The sequence below is a fragment of the Erithacus rubecula genome, assembly GCF_903797595.1.
Source record: "Erithacus rubecula genome assembly, chromosome: 13".
Taxonomy (NCBI): Eukaryota; Metazoa; Chordata; class Aves; order Passeriformes; family Muscicapidae; genus Erithacus; species Erithacus rubecula.
In genome coordinates this window covers 2,835,338-2,852,093 of record NC_136665.1, presented here as the reverse complement: position 1 = coordinate 2,852,093, position 16,756 = coordinate 2,835,338, and the positions used below count along the sequence as shown (strand labels likewise).

The window sequence follows — 16,756 nt, the reverse complement described above, 5'->3', positions numbered from 1 at the left end:
CTCACTTTGAGTTTGAGGTTTGATTGCTAGAACCCCCCAGGGTTTTTAATTCTGCACAGACCCACAAACCTCTCAAACAATGCTTTTCTCCCTCCTAATCCCAAATCCTCTGACATTTCCAAGCTCCTGAGCTGAGTTCTGGCCCAGCAGAGCTGCACATGGTGTTACAAATTACCTCACACAGTAGGACTGGCAATTAGCACAGGGTGAGCTGAGAGTTTGTTGAGATTGAATTTTGCTCAATTTCGCGCTGGGAGAACGCAGAGCTGGAATTGTTTCTCACAGAGAAGTGTTTTTGCTCGAGCTGCTGCTGCTGCTAGGAGGGGTTAGTACAACCTTGCTTTGCATTATCCTGATTCTTGTGAGCAGAACAGCCCTGGAGTGTCCATGTGGAGCAGGAGACATCCTCGTGGTGGAACCCTGACATTTCTTTTATGGGCACTCTGCTCCGTTCCTGAGTGTTTGGAACCCATTCTCACTGTGTGCATCTGCCACCAGCTCCTGTGGGGCTGCTGGCCCAGAGAAGGAGCTGATTTAGCTCATTTTTCTGGGAGTAAAACATGCCAGGGAGCTCTCAGCAGCAGGTGGGACTGCAACACAGAGTGAATTCATGGCTGGCTGCGCCATCACCCAAATAATGACCTCTGTGCAATGGCACTTCTGCAATTCTCATTCTGCAGCACTTCCCCAGTGGTGCCTGCCCCATGTGAAGTGTTTGCCCTGAACTGCAGCTCTTCTCTTGTTTTATTTCTCTTTGTTTTCCTTGCAGGTGTGGGGCTGGCTGCTGCAGTCCTGTCCTTTTGGCTAAATATTTACTACATTGTGATTATTTCGTGGGCCATATACTACCTGTATAATTCCTTTACCACTGTAAGTCTGTGTCAGAGGGGATGGGGAATTGTTTCCTGGATATAAAACCAAGTAAAATATGGATACATCACTAATTTGCTTCAGTGTAGATGTGTGAGATTAACAAAGCACACAGAGAAATCTGTGGGATAATCCATTCTTACTAAGAAAAAAAAAAAAACTATTTTGTAAAAATCTCTTTTAATTTTTTTTTTTCTCTCCACAAGAAATTTAGAAAGGACACTGAGCTTACAGGCCAGTCACTCCCTCAAGGAAAATTCTAGTGTACAACTAATTATTTTATTTCCCCAGTATCAGCCACACAAACATGAGTTCTTTGGGAAATAGTACCATTGCAATGTGGTTTAATGATGGAGGGGTTTATTAAAGAAACCCCCATGGAATGGAAGGTCTGTGATTTGATCAGCTCTGAACTTCCATTCATTGCTGTTATTTTTGCTTTGTTTTCTTTCCTGTTTACTTTATTTTTAGCTGCCTTTTTTCCCCCCTCAAGGGTGATTCATCAGCTGAGTAAGTCTTGTCTGATTTGTGGGGTTTGGCCATCTGAGGAAGCATTCTTACATAAGTTGTATGTAATTAATGCATCATTGTTCAATTGTCTCTTCTATAAATTTCGCTCATGCTTGCTTGTTCTTGGCTTTAAAGAATTTTGCCTTGATCAAATTTGCATTAATTACTGTCTGGGAGTGACATGACCATTTCTGCTTTGTTGTCCTCAGAATTGTTATTGATGTGAAAGGTCAGGCAGAGTCTAGAAGAGTTTCTTGTGGCCCATGTTCAATGAATATTGACTTCTAATTCCCTTGAAGCCTCTTATCCCTGTGTATAATGCACACAGTGCCCTGATACAACAGTTCTGTGAGAGGATTTTGCAACAATTGCCATCATAAGGGTCTATAAATTACATATAAATGAGGCTCATTCCAATGGACACCATGAGAAACAGTTCTGCTCCTCAGAGCTTCTGAAAGATGGGATGGACACATGCAGAACATGCACATAGCAAATAGAAATTTTACCTTTTTCTAGTTATCTCCTGACCTGAGGGAAAAATGAAAATCTCTGATCAATAACCATACCAATTTTATTATCTCTTGTGCAACAAGAGGGACCAGGACCTCCAGGAGGTCCTTTCTGCTGCTTCAAAATACTCACATGGTGAGTGCATTGAATCCAGAGTGTTTGGGCTGCTAAGTTCAAGAAAAGAAAGAGAATATTTCCACACCTGCCCCCCCAACTGATAGGAATTTAAATAACTTCACCCCGGGGAGATCAATATCTGCAGAGCCCCAGGTGCTTTAGTTCTGCACTCAGCTGTCAGTTCTAGCAAAGAAAGAGATACTTGAGGTAACTCTTGGTTAACAGGTGTTTGACTTGAAGTTGTTGGCTCTCTTCCCCACCAGACCCTTCCTTGGAAACACTGTGAGAACCCCTGGAACACCGAGCGCTGCTTCTCCAACTACACCCTAGCCAACACCACCAACATGACAAGCGCCGTGGTGGAGTTCTGGGAGTAAGCCCCTCATTCCCCTCCCTTCCATGCATGCCCAAGGACCCCTTGTTTCCCTCCCTGCCTCACCCCCTGAATCCCCTGCCCAAAGCCCAAATGTCCTGTTGGCTGGTTCCAGGCGCAACATGCACCAAATGACCGACGGCTTGGAGAAGCCCGGGCAGATCCGATGGCCACTGGCAATCACCCTGGCAATCGCCTGGATTCTGGTGTATTTTTGTATCTGGAAGGGGGTAGGCTGGACTGGAAAGGTAAGATTAAAAAGCACTGCAAATGCCTTTCAATTTAAAATGCCCGTTTTGCTCAAATATTCTGAAATTTCTTGAGGTAAGAGGCACTGTTTGGCTGTCAGAGCTCTGTGAAGTATTTTGTGTTTTCTTGGATTGATACAGCCCCATGTTTTAGAGAGTTGGCTCCTCTGTAGCTAGGTCAGGCCACAGCCATAGATGCTTCGTTTACAGGCCTCTTGGCTTGGCCAGGTATAAAATCAGCTGAAAATATTCCTGCTTGTTCCTGGGTTGAATATTCTAGCTCCAACAGAGAGAGGGGGAAGTGGTTTGGTTTCAGCAAGAATTGTGCATTTATTGCACAGCTTTTGCTGAACTTGGGTATGTAAGGAAGTTGGGAAGAGCTGCTCCCACCTTCCCACATGTGAGTGAGAAACATTTGAGGTCCTTTCATGAGATTTCACACTGTGCTTCTTGGGCTCTGACTGCCTGTGAGCAGAAATTAGGATTTGCTGGTCAATTAAAGGAAATTGCATTATTGAGAGACCTTTCTGAAGGAAGGAGCAGCAACATCTGGCATTGGCTCATGCCTTTCTCTGTCAGGAGAAATCCCAGGGAAATGAAAAGCCACAGCAGTGGGGTTTGGTGTCAGCTGAAGGGTTGGGTCAGAAGAGCTCAGGTCTGCTGCAGAGCACTGGGTTTTCTTCACACTGAAGGAATGGATCTTCAGCTTTTGACAAGAGGTTATACCTGTGACCCACCTCAAACTGTGTTGAGCAGGGCTTAGCTGAGCTCAGAGCAAACCATTTTGTCTCCAAAGCACAAAGAGGGCAAAAAGAGGGTGAGTCTGACTTCAGAAAGGTTTTTTTATAAAACCTCTGAAAAGGCAAGAAAGGAGGAGCCTGTAATATACAGGAGGAGAGTGGGGAAAAGAAACTGCCAGATGTTTGATGAGCAGGATCCTGGTGCCATGATCCTTGTGCTTTGGGGATTTCCTTGTGTTAAATACCAAAAAAAAAAAAAAAAAAAGGTGTGAAAATATCCTAGTCCACTCTGTTCTCTGTGCAGAAAAATAGGCAACAGCCTCCTGCCTTTAGACCTGGAGTTAAGGGAATTTTGCTGTAGGCACTTCCTGAGCTTTTTCATTGAAAAATGCCTCAATTTTACCAGTTGCTGCTAGAGTATTTTAAGGGTACAAATATTTTTGATCATTCTTCCTTGCACACTTACACTGTCTTGTTTCTTCACATTAGGTGGTATATTTCTCTGCTACTTATCCCTATGTTATGCTGCTCATCTTGTTCTTCCGTGGTGTAACACTGCCTGGAGCAAAGGAAGGCATTTTATTCTATATAACTCCCAACTTCAGTAAGCTTTCAGACTCTGAGGTAAATATTCCTCCCTGGAAAACAAAAGTTTTCCTTCTCACTGTTCCCCTTTCAGACATATCACATGCTCCTCAAGTGCAGAAACAGATTTTTTAAAAAATTGTTTCCTGCAATCAGGTTTGGCTGGATGCTGCCACACAGATTTTCTTCTCCTACGGTTTGGGTCTTGGTTCACTGATTGCCCTTGGAAGTTACAACCCTTTCCACAATAATGTTTACAGGTAAGCAGGTGACTGCACATATTGCAGTGGCACTTGCCTGTCTCAGCTGGAGCTGAGTTCTGTCTCTGTGCACAGATAATTGAAACAAAGTTTAGCATTGAGTATTAACTGTTCTATCTGGCTGGGGGTCAGATGTGTAACTGCATTTACACCAATGGGAGAGAACTTCCCCAGAATGAAATGGAACCCAAACTGTGAAAATCCTAAATTGTGAAATCCTAAATATTGAAATTTTTCCACAGAAAAAAAAAAAAAAAAAAATAAATAAAAATAAAAAGAAGAAGAACCTTTGCTTTCCCAGCAGCTTAAAGCCCCTTCCCTTTGTTTCAGGGACTCCATCATAGTGTGCTGCATAAACTCGTGCACGAGCATGTTTGCTGGCTTTGTCATCTTCTCCATTGTGGGATTCATGGCCAATGTCACAAAAAGGCCAATTGCAGATGTTGCAGCATCAGGTACCTGATCTCTTTTCCTCTAGTTATTTTTTTGCTCGTAGGTTGTTTGTGCAGCTGCTCAAAATTCCTCCTCACAGCTCCCTGTCCCTTCAGTCTCCCGATGGCATAAGGAAAAGTCTTGTCCCAGCCCACTCCAGGCAGAGCAGGAGGAATGCTGATCATTATGGGGTGGTTATTAAGCTAATATTTTCCATTTCAGTTGGGTTTTAACTCCTTTTCCCATTTCTTCAGGTTAAGCCCCTTGAGGCAGATCCATTTCTCACCTATTCTCACCTACACCTATTTCATGTGGCTCAGTACCATGAAAGGCATTTTATTCAGGGCAGGGAGATGTCCAAGGGAGGATTCTGTTATTCTTTGCAGTTTCTTGTCTGTCTTCCAGCTGAAAAAGCTTAAAGCAGCAGAGCAGATGGCTGCCCTAACCCAGCTGGTGCACCAGATACTCACTTAGCAGTTCTGGCCACAGGGAGGGATCTCATAGCTCAGAGCTTGGTTGGAACTCACTGGTGGACAAAATCTGGATGATTGTGTTAGCAAACACAACCCACTGAAATATCTCCTCAGTCAGAAACTGAGAGAATTTAAGCCCTAAAAATAATCTTCAATAAATTACACATACAAAGGGATTAGGTGCAAAATGATGATGGCAGGCACTGTTATTAAAAGCTGCTCTGGAAGGGCAGTGGTGTGTGAAATAAGCTTTTTGGATTTATGTCTTTGATACAGATACACTTGTATAAAGGCTGCACCTGCAAACACAATTTTTTTACATCATATTAAGTACATCTGATAGCAGACCTCTGAGACATGCACATGACCACTAATTGCAAAGGATATTTGAAAATTTGACCTTTTAATTAAGACTTCTATTTCTCCTAGCAAGCTGGGAGGGTGGTGCCAGATTTTACCACCATGAGAGGTTGTTTTGCCATCTTTTATCCAGCCTTATAAAATAAATAATATTATTAAAAGCTGTAGCTGCATTTCTGTGGAATGCAAAACAGAGCAAAATTAACATATTTGTCTGAAGTTTATCTTGCTTCTGGCACTGCTATTTGGAATGCTTTCTGAGCTGCTTTCCAATCATATCTGCTCTTGTTAGCAATTAATTGCTTCAAAATCCTCATTAGGCTTTGACAATCCAGGTGTTGATGCCACCCTTGCTCCAATGGTTTGGGGGCTGTGACCAAGCACTTGTTACTGACAGACTTTTAATGGAAACTGAAAAATCAGAGACACTCCTTAGGTGAAGCACATGAGCTTTATTTCTGAGTTTATTAAATTTGCTAGTTTTCCCTCTGATCCTGACATCCAGCTATGCCATGAGGACAAAAAAAAACTCCTTTAAAAGAGGAATTTATATTCTCCTTCCAACCCTCTGCCCCACATCAGCAGTTAGCAAGAAGAAAAATTAAAAGTTTGCCTCTCCACCACTACAGAATTCATTAAAACATGTGGTTTTGGAGCGAGTGAATGGAATGGGACAGTAAATAGGAATACTGGAAGTTCTGAAAATTGTCTTCTCCATTTCTGAGCTGTCTCTGTTTCTATTCTGAATGGTGCAAAGCAGGAGAGTGCAGCTGTCAAAACCTACTGGGGGAGAGAGAGAGCTGAGCAGTGCCTGAAGATATAACCCTAGGCCAGGATAACATTCCTGCCTTGGCTGTGTGTCCTGGTTTGGAGGACAGGTGTCTGCCAATAAAGGCAGAACATTCTCTTTGAAATGGAGAACACACATCCCCTCCCTCCAAATTATTATTATAAATTTGAAATTAAGGGGCTCTCAGGCAAAGATATGGGAATTAGGAATATAAAGTATTTATTAGGAAAATTAAAATAGAAATGCAGTATTACAAAGAACAATCCCAAACCCTGCCAGAGTCAGAATCCAAGCTGACACAGTCAGTCAGTCAGGGTGGTGGCACAGTCCCATTCAATGGTGGCTGCATCCTCCTGCAGGGGCAGATGTGGTTCAGCTGGAGCAGTGCTCCTGGAGAAGGTGCAGTTTCCTCTGAAGCTCCAGGGATGATGTGGAAAGGTCTGGCTTTCCTCTGGAATCCAGTGGAAAGAAGGTGCCTTGGTGTCCAAAATCTCAGATTTTCTCTGGGTAGGAAAGGCTTGGCTGCTCCCCTGGCTGGAGCATCTCCCAGTGGGATGATGGAATTTTATCAGTCATGCACTGGGACTCACTGGCCATGAACAGGAGATATCTCCTGGAGGGAGGATGGGCTGTGGAAAGATAAAGATGATTGCCCAGCTGGTTTAAAGATGGCCCATTAGCAGATAATATGTGCCAGGAGATCAGGGGCACTGCCCCACCCGGGTCAGCAGATGGGGACAGAATCCACATTGCTGGGCACAGCCTGGATTGCAACACAAGACACTGTGCCAAGGGGTGTCTCAGGAGCAGCTTCTGAAGTGCATTCAGTGTTCTGGTTGGTTGGCTTTGGGGGGCCTTGGGGGTGGTTTGTTTTTTTCATTGTGGCTGGTTCATTTTGGAAGCCAGGTCCTTGCAGTGCCCTCGTGGTCAGCACACACTGAAGAGCTGAGATCCCTGCCCAGGGGCTGTGTCCAGAGCCACCCCAGCCCAGCAGAGTGCCAGCCCCAGCCCTGCCCACTGATGTTCTGTCTCCTGTTTGTCCCCCAGGCCCTGGACTGGCATTCCTGGCTTACCCAGAGGCAGTGACACAGTTGCCCATCTCCCCTTTGTGGGCAATACTCTTCTTCTCCATGCTGCTCATGCTTGGCATCGACAGTCAGGTAAAACTGGGGTGAAAACAAATAAAAATACACATCTTCCACCACAGGGGCTCTCCCTGTGCTCTCCACTGCCAGCTGGAAGCAGGGCAGGATGGTCCCTGGAATAATCAGATCAAGATTAGGAGGCACTGAGGAAATGCTGAATAAAAAACTGATGCTTAAACACTTTTGCTCTTTTGTGAACTGTTGGAAGCACATGAAAAACAGACAGAAAATTTATTCTGCAGGCAAAAAGGACCTTGCCTTTGGAATACCCCCTGTTAAATCTCAATATTAAAAATACCTGTGCAATGTTCAGCTGTGTAGGAAACAGAGGGGTGTTTTACAAGATTTAGATGCCACAGGTATTTTTGAAAGGCAGCTCCAGAACTCACCCCTGCAGCAAAAAAGCACAGGTTTCATCTTAATGTCTGGAGTTAATTCAGGGGGCAATGGGATATTCTGTGTTTTGATGTCACTTCCCAAGGAAAAGGATCACAAAGGTATTGGTTCAGGCTTTACCTAAGCTCTGGGTGGCATCTGTCAACTGGAAATTAATGAGGAGGCTCAGGCCTGGGGTTTTGCAAATCCAAAATATTCTCTCTCTAGATTAAACTACTACATAATTAAGACATAGAATCATTAGAAATGTTGATTCTGACATAAATAAAAAAGCACACAGCACAAGAGAAAACCCTTTAGAAATAACTATATCCAACAAAACCTTTTGTTAATCAGTGCTGGTTTTAATAGAGAGAACCCCACTGGCAGCACTCAGGAGAGCACTCTGCTTATTTTACAAAGAATACTTGGAGGACTTGGCCAGGAAGCCAGGCCCCCCTGGCTGCTGAGCTCTTGGATCACTTTTATGACACCAATCCTAGGCAGATGTGTTAATTCACCAGCAATCAGCTGCAGTTGGCAAACCAGCATCTCCCAGTTCCTAGCACAGCCCTCCCAGCACATAAAGGAATATGGGATTTACTGCCTTAGCACTGTACCAGTCTTGCAGGAGAGAAAATCCAACATTTTCTATAAATCCAAGCTGACTTCAGCCTGTGAACACAAAAAGACCAAGAGGGCATTTTATCCTGGCAGATGAAAGAAAGTTGAAAATTTACACTTTCTATTTCTTTGTTTTTCAGTGAGCTTCAGGCTTGACATTAAAACCCATTGCTCAGTCTGGGGGGAAACTGCTGTGAAATTAATTGGGTCAAAAATATTCTTGAAAGCACTTGTCTCCAGGCAACTAACAGCTGAGGAAGGTGGTCTAATATCATTAAAAAGAATATATATCTACAGGCTGTCATGCTTTCTGCATTTTCTGTCTGTCACTGAAACATTTCATACACTGTAATTTACAGGAGCTGTAACCATTGGTTGAATTCTGCTTGCTCTGCTGAAAATTAATAAAACTTTACTTACCTTCTGGTTTTCACTATTTCAACCAGCATAATGATAACATTTATCTCAATATATACACACAGAAGGATTATGGAGTGTGGCCATGATTTCCATTTGGAGGACACGGCCTCAACAAAAATGTTTGCTGGGGATACAAATAATAGAATATTTGATTTATTACATATGAGAATCATATGAGAATCTTTAATCTGCTGTGAAGCAACAATCTGGTTAGACTTTGTGTGTTGGCTTTCTTGTAAGTGAGTAAATCACATTAAAAATAATTTCATTTTGTAGAATTGAGGGATCAAAGCCTTCAGCTGTAGGTTTATTTTATTTATTACAAAAAAAAAAAAAAAGCAGTTCTCATTCACAGAGTGAAAGCAACAGCTCATAACTTAGAATTCTGAGTGTTCCTCGAGCTGGAAATCTTTCTGCACAGATCTCTTTAGACAGAAACAAGGATATTCAGGAGCAGAGCTTCTACTGCAGTCAAGTGAATTTTCACTTCTCATTGGAGAGCTGCAGCCTCAGGCCAGCCAAGGGTCTGAGTGGAAACTGCTCTTCCAAAGCCCAGGCTGCCCCAGCAGGGCTGTGCATTGTCTGTGCCCTTCCCTTGCAGTTCTGCCCCATAGAAAGGTTCATCAGTGCCCCAGCAGGGCTGTGCATTGTGTCTGTGCCCTTCCCTTGCAGTTCTGCACCGTGGAAGGGTTCATCAGTGCCCTGGCAGGGCTGTGCATTGTCTGTGCCCTTCCCTTGCAGTTCTGTCCCATAGAAAGGTTCATCAGTGCCCCAGCAGGGCTGTGCATTGTGTCTGTGCCCTTCCCTTGCAGTTCTGCACCGTGGAAGGGTTCATCACTGCCCTGGTGGATGAGTTCCCCAAGCTGCTGCGGAACCGCCGCGAGCTCTTCATCGCCGTGGTGTGCATCGTGTCCTATGTCATAGGGCTGTCCAACATCACTCAGGTACAGGGCTGGGGGGCTTGGGGGACCCTGGGCACCTGGCTCTGCCACCAGCAGCAGCATTCCCTTTCTCCAGCCCAGCCAGGAATCAGTGGACTGGCAGGGATTGACGCTACCCAGGATTTTGGCGGTTTCAGTGCAGAGCGCCCTGTGGTCCCTGTGATGCTTTAGGAGTTTAGCTTTGATACTTCTATTTATATTTTATATATTTGTATTATTGTTGTTTATTTTATATTAAGATTTGAGGTTTTGTATATTTAGCTTTTGTATTTTTCATGTATTGTACTCCTGCAATTCTTCAGTGCATTATTTAAACTCCACACCCAGTGCCAGCTGCTGCTTTCCCATTCTGCTCAGACACAACAATTCCTCTCCAGCCTGGCAATCAAGGACACCTCACTGACCCCAGAGATGGAAACAAAAGTGAATTGGGGGAGCAAACTTGGGCTAAATGACTTCATTACCTGGAGCTGTAATTGGGGGATTAACCCCAATATGCAAATGGACCAAACTTATCAAAGTGTGAAAACCTGTGACCCATCACCCATTTTGGGTGTAGCCCCTGTGGGGGCTTTGTCTGCCCTAAATGTACCTGAAGGCTTTTCAATAAATAAAACTGCTTTTATTGCCTTAATTCTGTCTGGCCCCTGTTTGTAGGTGGTCCCAAAAAAGCATCACCTCTGTGTCCCCTTCAGGGCTCAGGGGACAGCAAAATGCACATCCTCACAGCCCAAAAAAGTGACAGCTGGAGATTGACTTTGCAAACTATTTGAGGGAAATGATTAATGATTCAATTATGATTAAATTATTAAACAAAGAGCACAAAGCAAAATCAAACTTTTCCGTTTATACAGCAGCAATCTTAATTTTGTCAGGATTCACCTCAAGCCTTAGAAGAATTTATTGTTGAATTTACAATAATAAGCCCCTAACCCATCCACCACTGTTAGTTTGTATCTTACAATTTGAAGCTGGATTTGCTCTGTTTTTAATGCTTTATTTTCTGTTTTAGGGTGGAATCTATGTGTTTAAACTTTTTGACTACTACTCTGCCAGTGGAATGAGTCTCTTGTTCCTTGTATTCTTTGAGTGCATCTCGATATCCTGGTGCTATGGTAAGCAGCCTGTTTGTGTTTTTCCCTTAACTTTGCACACCCCAAGGATAATTCACCCTCTGATCTGTGCTTGAGTGTGCATGTGCTGGGGGTGGAACAGAAAGTTGTTTTGGTTTCTGTGGATATAATTCAAAGTTGGCTTGTGGAAGGTGCTGCTGCTTTTTAAATACCTTATCCAGAGGCCTGGGAGCTGTGAAGTGTTCCAGGAATATTCACAAGATGATATTTCATCTCTTTTCCTGTCCCCCTCCCTTGGAAACCTGGATCTTCAGAGGTGTTGGGTACATACTACCTCAGGGCTCTTGGGATTTGTAATATTTCATTTTTACAGAAATTCTCTCACTCCAGGCTCCTTGGTCAGTTAGGGAATAACCACCTTGAAATATCCTGAAGCTTGGACTGGCAGATTCTGCCTCGAAGGATTAATGGATCTGTGGGATATTGTCACAGAGTATTTTTGACCTGAGAGCTGTGTCAGCTCCTCTGAGGAGCTGCCCCCATCCTCACCTGGACACTCCAGCTGCTCCAGAGCTGGAGAACTGGAGCCTTCCAGCTGGATTTTAGTGGGCCTGAGAGGATGGAACAGCACTTGAGAGGAGAGAGGCACTGCTGGTGAACCCAGCAAATAGAAAAATATTCTGAGAATATTTTCTGAGAAGAATATTCTGAGCTGAGAGGGACCCAGGAGCTTAAGTGGATGGGCTTGAACCACATCTTGAAATTATCAGCTCCAGGCTCTGCCCATGAAGAAATCAAAGCCATAAATATGTGACAGACCCAGTTTTTTGAGCAGCAGTAGCAGGAGGGTCTCTCTGGTTTCAGATCCTTCATGGAGTGCACTGGAACAAAGCTGGTTCATGCTGGGATGGGTTAGGGGTTTTTATAATTGTAAAATAGCCCTGAATGTCTCATTCTAATATGACCTTGAGTTGAAATCAGTCCAGGGTGTTTCTTGCATCTGACCTCCCCATGTACAACTCCCTCATTTTTGCGTGGGAATAAGTTTGCTGGTCTCTATTTAATTAATTATTATGTGGAAGAGTGAGAACAGGTGATTTTTGGTGCTTTTGACTTGCACACTTTTTTTCCCATCCAGACAGAGGAAAAGTTGCCTTGAGATCTTTGTAGAGCTTCCAAATATAACCATAATTTATGGCAAAATCTCTCAGAACCCCTGACCTTCCAGTCATCTCCACTACCTGATATGCTTCTGTGCTGTTTCTTATTTCCATATCCAGGTGTGAATAGATTTTATGACAACATCCAAGAGATGGTGGGATACAGACCCTGCATCTGGTGGAAGCTCTGCTGGTCCTTCTTCACTCCTATCATTGTGGCAGTAAGGAACAAACTTTTATTCTCTGGTTGAAAGGATGTAAATTAATGGCCTGGTCATTGCGATCCCCACAGGTTCATATTAGTTCTGCCCTCACTCCTTTTTTAAGGATTTGTGCAATCCTATTGAAGGCAATAAGCAAAAAGCTTATTTGTCATTAGAGGAAGCTTGTGCCCCAAAAAGAGAAGCCAAGGTTTTTATTAGGCCTCTGGAAATGGATTGACAGAGTTAGAAAACTGTAATGAACAACTTTTGACCTTTTTAATTTTTTTTTTCCTATTCTAAAATAGAATTTAGCAATCTAAAATCTAAATTTTCCACGTACACAAAAATACCAACATTCTGTAAACTGAGTTCCTCCACAGGCACTTCTGGTGACATCCCATTTTTTAAAAGGAGGTAACACTTCTCGTGGAATAGAGCAGGGTTCTAAACTTGTGTTCTTCCCTCATGGGATTCTGTGGCATATATTAATTATTTTATACTACTTTGCTGTGGATTTTCTGACAAACCCTGCAAGGTATCTGCACTGGAAACCACAGGACAGCCTTTTCCTGATTCTAAACTTCACCCAGCTAATCCTACCCAGTACCTTGCGAAGTAATAGGCAAATAAATGTAAAATTACAGCACATGCACTGAACCCAGATGTAATGTAACAAACTAATCAAGCAGCCAATATTACACATGAGCCAGCATTTAACCAGAGGAAAGCAAATGAGGAGCACTAAAGAGACACAGAAATGTGTTCACCTTGAGGGTTCCTCGAGTCATCCCTTCCAGATCAAGCAGATTTCATTTTTGTAGAAACAAGCATTCAGAAAGGCATAAGAAATACATTTTATTTTAGTGGCACAGGAGGAAGATGGCCAGCATTGTAAAAGTGGCCAAGTCCTCAGCAGAATGTGCTGCCCAGCCCAGCTCAGGGCAGGGGTAAAATTCTGCCTCTCATCCTGCTCTGGGAATCTGTCCTGCCCAAGGGCTCAGAATGAGTCTCCCTCCCTCCTGGTTCCCTTTAGCAGCTTTTCCTGGCTGGTTTAGACATTTGAGACAGGCCAGGATGGGAATAGCCTGTGGAATTCCATGTCTTCAGAGCATCACTGGAGAACATCCCAAAAACACTGCATGGGTGCTGCTGCTCAGTGGCACCACATACATGCCCACAGGTATTCCCAGGATCCCTGCTGTCCCCAGCTGCCCCCCTCCCTCTGGCTCTGTGCAGGTTAACCAAGGAATTTCCCACAGAAATCCAGAGCACACCTGGATTACCTGAGGTGCAGGGTTATGTGAAAATAGAGCGTTAACGTGGAACGTTCACTTTGGTGACGCTTCCCCAAAACCCTTGAAGCCAGAGCATGTTGGGAATGTCAGGCAAACCCCTCCCTTCTGCTTTTGCAGGGAGTGTTCATCTTCAGTGCTGTGCAGATGACCCCTCTGACCATGGGGAGCTACGTGTTCCCAAAATGGGGCCAGGGGGTCGGCTGGTTCATGGCCCTGTCCTCTATGGTGCTGATACCTGGCTACATGGCATATATGTTCCTAACCCTGAAAGGCTCCCTAAAACAGGTAAGTCTGCCTGCCCACACCCCCCTGGGACCTGTGCAATCAAAGATTCTTTTCTGACATCTATTTCCCCCTCTGTCATTTTGTTTTGAGCTAAAAAAAAATCGTGAAAGTGCCGACCAAAAGGCGAGAGAGTGTCTGAGCCATCTGCTGCTGAGCACAATTCCCCACCTTCCACAGAGTCCTTATCTCTGCTCTGGCAGCTGCACACTCTTGGCATTCCAGCTCCTCACACCGAGAAAACAGAGGAGCAGTTCACAAGACATGGAAATTTGTCCTGATTAGTGTGAGGCACGTGGCTGTGGATCAGGCAGGGGATGCTCTGGGGAGCTGGGATCAAAATCAGGGACTGATCTGGGTCTGCAGGAGTCTGCTCAGTGACCCTGTTCTGCATCTCCCTGATGGCCCCAAAGCTTCAGCTTCTGCATTTTTTCTCCTTGCTCTCAGCCTCTCCCTGATTGCTCATCCCATTTTTTAAAAGGAGGTAACACTTCTCGTGGAATAGACACTGATTTTTTTTCAGTCAGTTTTTATTTCAGTCAGTTCTGAGACCCTCAGTTGTGTTCTGCTAAAGCAGTGGGAAATATTGACCACATTATTGCCCCACACACTGTTCAGGAACCACCTGCAATCACCACACCTCATGTTTTTTACTCGGGTGATCCTCAGTTTTCCCTCTCCATCCTCCTGTACATCACAGCCAGCTCTCCAGCCCAATTCTGTGATTGTGGGAACCAAAGAGTGTCAAAAGGAATTTGTCAGAACTTCTGGAATATTCTAAAACCAGCTGACAGAGCCGTCTTTGCAGAGGGCTGGATGATCTTAAGCAGAATTGACGAGTGATGTCTCATGAAATACTTGGATCTTGATCCAAATATTTGTCTTCAGCAAATTTTGAAGGACTCAGTGAGGCTTCAGAGAAGTCTGCAAAAAAAAAAATCTGGGTTTGTTTTTTCTTTTTTTTTTTTTTTTTGGTTGGTTGGGTTTTTTTGGTTGGTTGGTTTGGGGTTTTTTTGTTTCCTCTGCTTCCTGTTCTTAGCTCTTACATTTTGAATAGATTCCTCTTGGTCTCATGGAAATTTTAGGTGCAAAGGGAGAATTGTTGCCATAAAATACAGCAGGGTTGTGGGACACCATGGTGAAAGTTCCTCATCTCAGCCTTGTTGTGGATTAGGGTCTCATTTTTGAAAGCATTGGCAAGTGATTATTAAGTGATTATTAAGTGATGGGTAGAGCCTGCACCAGTGAGAGGCTCTGAGGAGCCAAACTGGGATTTCTTTTGAGATAAAAACATGCAAGTGGCACACTGCTGGTCCCTAGGAAGATAGGGAGCTGTAAAGAATTGTCTTAAAATATTAAATTTTAAAAAAGCAAGGTTAGAAAGAGTTTTTGGCTGCTTCACATTTATTGTTGTCCTTTGAACAGCGCATCCAAGTGATGATTCAGCCCAGTGAAGACATCACCCACCCTGAGAATGGGCCAGACCAGGCCCAACAGAGCAACTCTGCCAACAAAGAAGCCTACATCTAAACTCCTCTCTCATCCAAGAACCACTCCTCCTCCAGAAAAACAAAAAATATGGTTGAGTATGACCACAAATTCACGTCTGAGAATATAATTACCTACCTCTAGTGGCAAAAAAATAAAATAAAATAAAATAAAAATACAAATTAAAAAAAAAAAAAGAAGGGAAAAAAAAAAGGAAAAAAAAGCAACAAGGTCATCTCCACTCCGAGGGAATCGCCGTGGGTTCGATCCAGCCGCCAGCTCAGATGTTTGACAGTGTTCTTGTGTTCTCCAGCAATCCACAGACTGTTAATGTTTTTATCCTTTCACAATGATAGTTGCATACCTTGGAATTTGTAAATTGATGTGCCAGGACCTTTTTAATCTACCTTTTAGCACGACTATTTGAAGTTTTGTGCTGCTGATTTTTAGTAGTTGATCACTATTTCTTACCGCTGAATCCCAAGACTGTTATTTCTGACTTTGCAGGAGTAAAATTCAGTTTGGAGTTGTTTTGTACAAAAAAAAAAAAGAACAGAGTATTTTGTAAACAAGTGATTTCCAGTGCAAAAGTCTGCCCTTAAAATTTGTTCCAGCTGAGGCCATTTGAAGGGGAAGAGACTCTTCCTTCAATTAGCAGCAGGCACAGCCTTTATAAACATTCCTAGTGCAAAAATTGAGTTGTTTGTGGCAGAGCAGCCCAGGCCAAACACACTGGCCGTGCTCAGCCTTTCAGGGTGACATTCAAACAAGGTCATACATTTCTTTAAAAATACTTATCTTCCTTCTTATAAAAAGAAGATATCTTTGTGAAGCAATGTTAGAGGCAGGAATACAACTTTTAACTTTTTAAGCAGAGTAATAGCCAAGAGCTCTTAAAGATTCCCAGGAGTAAAACACAAAGTATTTGCCATTCGGGCTCAGACTCCCTGAGCTTTTATCATGCTGTTATCACTCTACAATTATTGCATTGCCACCAAAATAGAAACCAAAACACTGGCTAAAAGATCTAAGCTTCTCCTTGCAAGCTCCAATTTGATCCTGCTACAGAACTTTCCCAGTTCCCAATCACAAGCCACGAGTGGCCAGCACTTTGAGAGCAGTGGGATTTCCATTTCCAGGGGCTGGAGGGCACGAGGAGAGCTCTTTGATCCCACAGATCCAGAGCCCAGCCAGCCCCTGGAAGTTTTCCCTGTGTGGGGAATGCAGTGGGAGCCCCGCTTGGCATTTCTCATTTGGCAGCTATAAGACAGGCACGGAGGTTTTTGGGTTTGGTTTTTTTTTGTTGTTGTTTTTTTGGGTTTTGGTTTTTTGTTTGGTTTTTTTTTTTTTTTTTTTTTTTTGGGGAGGGTGATGTTTGATTGTAAATGACTGTGACAGAACTGTGCAATGAAAACATGCTTTTCAGCAAACTTTTTTTGTGCACCGTACAATGTTAGATAGCACAATTTATGTAGAACT

At 43.5% G+C, this 16,756-nt stretch overlaps 1 protein-coding gene across 4 annotated transcripts in view; it reads left to right on the top strand.

Moving 5' to 3' along the window:
- The window catches only part of SLC6A1 (solute carrier family 6 member 1), a 58,226-nt gene extending 42,801 nt beyond the window's left edge, over positions 1-15,425 (top strand). For all 4 annotated transcript variants that reach the window (XM_079316777.1, XM_079316775.1, XM_079316776.1 and 1 more), the window contains 12 exons: positions 770-870; positions 2,274-2,383; positions 2,499-2,631; positions 3,861-3,995; positions 4,113-4,216; positions 4,547-4,671; positions 7,319-7,431; positions 9,648-9,779; positions 10,789-10,891; positions 12,130-12,230; positions 13,625-13,792; positions 15,215-15,425. In XM_079316777.1, the coding sequence (XP_079172903.1) occupies positions 770-870; positions 2,274-2,383; positions 2,499-2,631; positions 3,861-3,995; positions 4,113-4,216; positions 4,547-4,671; positions 7,319-7,431; positions 9,648-9,779; positions 10,789-10,891; positions 12,130-12,230; positions 13,625-13,792; positions 15,215-15,319 (1,430 nt within the window). In that variant the 3' untranslated portion in view covers positions 15,320-15,425. The remainder of the gene's footprint in view (positions 1-769; positions 871-2,273; positions 2,384-2,498; positions 2,632-3,860; positions 3,996-4,112; positions 4,217-4,546; positions 4,672-7,318; positions 7,432-9,647; positions 9,780-10,788; positions 10,892-12,129; positions 12,231-13,624; positions 13,793-15,214) is intronic.
- The last annotated feature ends 1,331 nt before the right edge of the window (positions 15,426-16,756 follow it).